Source organism: Heterodontus francisci, unplaced genomic scaffold (assembly GCF_036365525.1).
Source record: "Heterodontus francisci isolate sHetFra1 unplaced genomic scaffold, sHetFra1.hap1 HAP1_SCAFFOLD_782, whole genome shotgun sequence".
NCBI lineage: Eukaryota > Metazoa > Chordata > Chondrichthyes > Heterodontiformes > Heterodontidae > Heterodontus > Heterodontus francisci.
The window spans coordinates 439,657-445,839 of NW_027141398.1; the positions used below are offsets into that span (position 1 = coordinate 439,657).

A 6,183-nucleotide genomic window follows, 5' to 3' on the forward strand; every position below is an offset into this window, starting at 1 on the left:
CTTCCAGTGGTTTTCCCCAGGGCTCAGTAATGGGTCCCCTGTTTTGTTGATGATCTATATGAACAAGTTGGACATAAATGTTGAGGGACACGATCAAGAAGTTTACAAACGACACCAATATTGGCCGTGTGGTAGATAGAGAGGAGGATTGCTGTGGACTAGAGGAAGATGTTTATGGTCAGGTCAGAAGGGCAGAAAAGTGGTGCATAGAATTCAACCCGAAGAAGTGTGACGTGATGCACTTGGGGAGGTCAAACAATGCAAAGGAATACACGATTAATGAGAAAATACTGAGAGGTGCAGAGGAGGTGAGGGACCTTGGAGTAAATGTCCACATATCCCTGAAGGTGACAGGGCAGTGCGGTAATATGGTTAAGAAGACATATGGAATCCATGCCTTTATTAGCCGAGGTATAGAATATATGAGGAGGAAGGTTATGCTGGAACTTTATCATCATTGGTTAGGCCACAACTTGAGTCCTGTGTGCAGTTCTGGTCACCTCATTACAGAAAGGATGTAACTGCACCAGAGAGGGTACAGAGGAGATTTACGAGGATGTTGCTGGGACTGAATAATGCAGCTAGGAGGAAAGATTGGAAAGACTGTGGTTGTTCTCCTTGGAACAGAGAAGGCTGACGGGAGATCTGATTGAAATGTATAAAATGTTGAACGGCCTGGATAGAGTAGAGCTGAAGGGTCTATTGACCTCAGCAGAGAGATCAAAACCTGTCCTGGGAACTCTACATTTAGCGAACAGTTCGACATGAAAATGTGTAGATGTGAATATTGTGTAGGAGAGAGTGTATTAAAGGTGCTGACGGGTTAGTCTAATGTCACTGTGTTTGTGGGTCCGAGTCCGAGTCCCTCCTGTGTAAAATAAAAAGATTTTCCAGTCAAAGAAGCACATTGCTCCCCTTCTCATCCCCAAAGTGGGAATTCAGTGTAGTTTCTTTGTTGATTTCAAGATTTCAGTCCAAAAGTGGAGAACATGTCAGCGATCGGGGGAGAGAGCGCCATCAGTGCAGCAATAAAACGGGTTTCAGTCAAAAATGGAGTCTTTACTTCAAGTACAAACTTTTCGACAGCAAGCATTCTGATGTTAGAGACAGGAATTATCTAGTCTGGGATTTTGCAGTACCCGAATTTCAGTGGAATTGGAGAGTTTAGGACCAGAGAGAAACAGCAGGTTGTCACCGCCCCCGTCCGCTCACTGCCTTTAAGTTGCTCTGTGCTGCCCCCACCGGCTTCATTTCTGACCCAGTTCTGACTGACAGAGAGAATCTGTGCAGAGTCCCGGACATGACCGATACAGCAGGCGCCGAAACGGCTCCTCCAGCCGCCGCCGCTGAAGTCAAGACTCCTAAGAAGAAGAAAGCGGCTCCCTGGAACAAGTCAGCCGGTCCCACGTTGAGCGAGAAGATCCTCAAGATTGTGGCGGATTGCTCCGATCGCAAGGGGACCTCACTGCCCGCCATAAAGAAGGGTCTGGGTCGGAGCGGTGTGGATGTGGGGAAGTACAGGACCCAAATCAAGCAAAGTATCAGGAGGAATGTGAATAAAGGCTCCCTGGTGCAGTGCAATGGAACGGGCGCCTCCGGCTCCTTCAGAATCCCGAAGCAGGGAACCAAGGGAAATGTGGGAAAGAAAGTCAAGTCAGGAGCAGGCAAAAAAACTTTCGTGAAGAAAACAGCTGGCAAGAGAGTGACAGCAAAGAAATCAGCAGCCAAGAAATTACCAGTCAAGGAACTAGCAGCCAAGAAATCGGCAGCGAAGAAAGCAGCAGGCAAGAAAGTGACCAGCAAGAAGGCGGCAACGCCAAAGAAATCCCCAGCGAAGTAAGCAGCGCTTCCGAAAAAGTCTCCTGTGAAGAAGGCCAAAAAACCCAAGAGTGCGGAAAGGTGCTCAAGAAAGTTCAATCATCAAGGGGCAAGACCAAGCCGAAAGCAGCAAAGGCTCAGAAAGCAGCCCCTGGGAAGAAGTGAAACTGCACGGGAAACTTGCAGACATCTGAACCCAAATGCTCTTTTCAGAGCCACCCACATTTCTCAGGAAAGAGCTGATCCCCCTATCAAATGATCCCTGTCACGCCGCCGTGTGCACATTTCACATAGAAATGATGGGAAGTAAATACAGGATCCCTGGTGACTCGCTGACATACATTGCACTCAGCCCTTCCCCCACTCTCTGCAACTAAACAGAGGGATGTCCCGTCCTCACTGCAACTGGGGATATGTTCGGTACAGTCACAGTTCATGCTCCTTTCACTAATTCAGAGTGAGAGGGTCTAACACAGGAATACTGGCGAGAATTCCCGCGTCACAACTCAAACCCCAATACATGAGTTTCTCTAATTCAGCTGGGGTAAGGTGTTAGCAAAATACTCAATCCGTCTGGGAGGGGAGGTGTGTGGAAACGGGTTGACTTGTGATCGGAAGCACTGTGCTTAGGCGGGTAGATGATCAACTTTTAATTGTTATAGATCCTTATTTGACAGCTCCGGGTTTCTGTTATCTTTGACTATAAAGGCCGAGTCTGGAAGTTTTGTGCTGAGCTCTATTGTTGAGAGTTTTGTTTTTGAATTGGCGGTTGAAGCAAGTGGGAGGCGGAGCTGGAGGATGAAAGACATTTCACAGCTCTGTCTGTCACTCAATTTCCTCCCTGCCCTGCCTCTCACTCTCTGCCCGTTTTTCAGTCAGGTCCGGGCGAGCTGCATAAAAAAGGCAGCAGAAACAGCTCGTTTCTCATTCAGCAACGAGTTGAGTGAAGAAGTGTCATGTCTGGAAGAGGTAAAGGAGGCAAAGGATTGGGCAAAGGCGGAGCAAAGCGGCACCGCAAAGTGCTTCGTGATAACATCCAGGGTATCACCAAGCCAGCAATCCGCCGCCTGGCTCGCCGTGGTGGAGTGAAGCTCATCTCGGGTTTGATCTATGAGGAGAACCGCGGGGTGCTGAAGCTTTTCCTGGAGAATGTGATCAGAGATGCGGTCACGAACACTGAGCACGCAAAGCGCAAGACGGTCACCGCCATGGATGTCGTGTACGCTCTGAAACGCCAGGGCCGCAATCTCTATGGATTCGGCGGCTAAACAAATCCACCCTTTGTACCAAACACAAAGGCTCTTCTAAGAGCCACCCAAAGACTCACAGAGAGAGCAGTGACATGGAAACTTGAATTAATAAGATCAAGTTATCTGAATATTGTTTATCTTTATCAAGAACGGCTTTTATACATCATTACCTTCTCTCAGTAAATTTACATGTCACATAAATTTCACTGTCTTTTTCTCTTCATTATTTATCGAACGCGTCATGAATTAAACGTTTGCTTTTGATAATTTATTCCTGAGGGTCTGAACTGCCGGCACGAAGCGGAATTTACTGCCATTATAGTAAGTAATGACTGGCGCTTTATTCCCGCCAGAGAAAACTATTCAAACTGTGTTGTAAAACACAGAGGGGGATCTCGGAGGAAAGAAATAAACGTACAAGGAGTGAGATTTTATAATTGTTCCCGCCAAATTAGGTGCTTTTTAATCTTTGCCTTGTTTGCTCATCTGAAATTGGCGGCCTTTTTGAAATTGATAAAATTTCAGTTTCAGTTACAGTTCAACCAATCAGTGCACAGCATTTCCCGCCGCCCTTTGACTTCCCGGAGCTGATTTCAAACTTGACTGATGGACGGGGCTGCATCCAATCACAACACAAGGGCGGTCCCTCCAGTGTCTGAAATAGACAGTCCCTGAGCAGCCTCAACATTTGCAGTGTCTTTGTTCCACATCTTCTACCAAAATAGCCAGAACCAAGTAGACAGCGCGCAAATCGACCGGAGGGGAAGCTCCCCGCAAGCAGCTGGCGACCAAAGCGGCCCGCAAGAGCGCTCCAGCTACGGTCGGAGTGAAGAAGCCTCACCGTTACAGACCCAGCACTGTGGCTCTGGGGGAGATCCGCCGCTTCCAGAAATCCACCGAGCTGCTCATCCGCAAACTGCCCTTCCAGCGCCTGGTGCGGGAGATCGCGCAGGACTTCAAGACAGACCTGCGCCTCCAGAGCTCGGCCGTCATGGCCCTGCAGGAGGCCAGCGAGGCTTACCTGGTGGAGCCCTTTGAGGACACCAACCTGTGCGCCATCCATGCCAAGCGAGTCACCATCAAGCCCAAAGACATCCAGCTGGCCCGCCGTATCCGCGGGGAGCGCGCCTAAACTCACCCTGCCCTGATCTGAGATTGGCATCAAATAACACAACATGGGGCGGCACAGTGGTGCAGTGGTTAGCACTGCAGCCTCACAGCTCCAGCGACCCGGGTTCAATTCTGGGTGCTGCCTGTGTGGAGTTTGCAAGTTCTCCCTGTGTCTGCGTGGGTTTCCTCCGGGTGCTCCGGTTTCCTCCCACATGCCAAAGACTTGCAGGTTGATAGGTAAATTGGCCATTAGCAATTGCCCCTAGTATAGGTAGGTGGTAGGGAAATATAGGGACAGGTGGGGATGTAGTTGGAATATGTAATTAGTGCAGGATTAGTATAAATGGGTGGTTGATGGTCGGCACAGACTCGGTGGGCCGAAGGGCCTGTTTCAGTGCTGTATCTCTAAACTAAACTAAACTAAACATCTCTTTTAACAGCCACCAAATCGGCAAAACAACGATCTGCGATCTCCTGTTGTCAGAGAAATGTGGTTTAGAGCAGATCATTTTATTAGAGAGCCGATCATTGTGTAAAAGCTTTCGTTTGCATAAACGGTAGATTTGCTAAAATCCCTGACAAATATCGCCAGAGGCGAGCAGCTAAATGCCCGAATCCAGTACTGAGAAGGCTGAGGGGAGATCTGATTGAAATGTGCAAAATTTTGGCGAGCCTGGAGAGAGTGGAGGTGAAAAGTCTTAGCAGAGAGTTCAGTGACTGTGCGGCATATGTTTAAAGTGATAGGTAGAAAAATTAGAGGGAAAACGAGAATTTTATTTTCACCCAGAGGGTGATGGTGGTCTGGAACTCACTGCCTGGAAGGGTAGTTGAGGCAGAGACCCCCAACTCATTCAAAAGGAATCTGGATATGCATCTTAAGTGCTGTAATCTGCAGGGCGACGGTCTGAATGCTGGAAGGTGGGATGAGAATAGGTGGGCCGTTTTTCGGCCGGGACATACACGATGGGGCAAGTGCCCTCGTTGTAGGCCAATACAAAGCAGCGCTAGCATTAAAAAATTGCCTTCTCAGACAGCAAGCAGCCTTTTAACAGACAAAGTGGGTGGCTCTGAAAAGAGCCTTTGGGTTCGCAGATTTAAGTCAGGCCGCTTCACTTGCTCTTGGTGCTCCGAGCGGTGGTTTTCTTGGGGAACACGGCCCACAGGGAACTGCAGTCCAGCCCGGGACGAGCGAGACTTGGCCTTGGACCGAGCTTTACCACCGGTCTTCCCTCTTCCAGACATTTCCACAATCTGACAAATACTTTCAGGAAGAATGTTGAGAACCGCCCACAATAGTCTCATTTATACCTTCGAGAGGAATGGTGGCGGGGGCACTGGTGATTTGTCACTCTGCATTGGGTGTCATTGTACTCTTCATGTGACCAATCAGAGAGCGGCTGAATTCACCAATCCAGAAACGCCAAGGAGATGAGGGCGGAAAATAACGGCGCGAAATTGTAAGACTGCAAACGAGTTTTCAAATGTGAAAATCCCGCCAATATATTTGTAAAACACAGAGCGGCTTCAATATAGATCATCACATTTTTAGGTAACTTGGTTTTACCGCAAATATTTTAAAATCTTTTTTATATTGTATTATTCTACATGTGGTAACAATTTCCAGATTGGCTTTCACATTCCGCCATCGATTCGAGTTCACTCTCTATCCTTTTTGAAACATTCTATAACCAGCGGACAGAAAGCCTCTTTCACAGCATTCTGTAACCATTTCAGCTCAATGTTCCTAATGATACTGCATCGCTGATTATAGACTGATCCCTATTGGTGAGAGACAACAGCGGAGTTTATAATCTTAGTGTCAGGTGTCAAAGAGTGAGACTGAGGGTTCCCACACCACCGGGGTTTATAGATAATGTGCTGATTACTTATTGAGGACAAACTTGATCTCGGGATATGAGTGACTGAGAAATGATGCCTGTGCGTTCAATCAGATTTTATTATCGAAATATAGCAAAGGGGCCGAATATGAACGCGTCCATTAACA

The 6,183-nt window shown here is 47.9% G+C and overlaps 2 protein-coding genes across 2 annotated transcripts; both read left to right on the forward strand.

Annotated features, from left to right (window-relative positions):
* Positions 1 to 1,300: 1,300 nt before the first annotated feature.
* On the forward strand, positions 1,301 to 1,840 carry LOC137363313 (histone H1-like). Its single transcript, XM_068027189.1, has one exon. The coding sequence runs from the start codon at positions 1,301 to 1,303 to the stop codon at positions 1,838 to 1,840; it is 540 nt and encodes a 179-aa protein (XP_067883290.1).
* A 934-nt stretch (positions 1,841 to 2,774) lies between these two features.
* Positions 2,775 to 3,086, forward strand: LOC137363310 (histone H4-like). The gene has a single exon (XM_068027187.1). The coding sequence runs from the start codon at positions 2,775 to 2,777 to the stop codon at positions 3,084 to 3,086; it is 312 nt and encodes a 103-aa protein (XP_067883288.1).
* Positions 3,087 to 6,183: the final 3,097 nt, after the last annotated feature.

Bases quoted from the DNA above. Each gene is read 5' to 3' on its own strand.
- LOC137363313 (XM_068027189.1), top strand. From the start codon at position 1,301: ATGACCGATACAGCAGGCGCCGAAACGGCTCCTCCAGCCGCCGCCGCT.
- LOC137363310 (XM_068027187.1), top strand. From the start codon at position 2,775: ATGTCTGGAAGAGGTAAAGGAGGCAAAGGATTGGGCAAAGGCGGAGCA.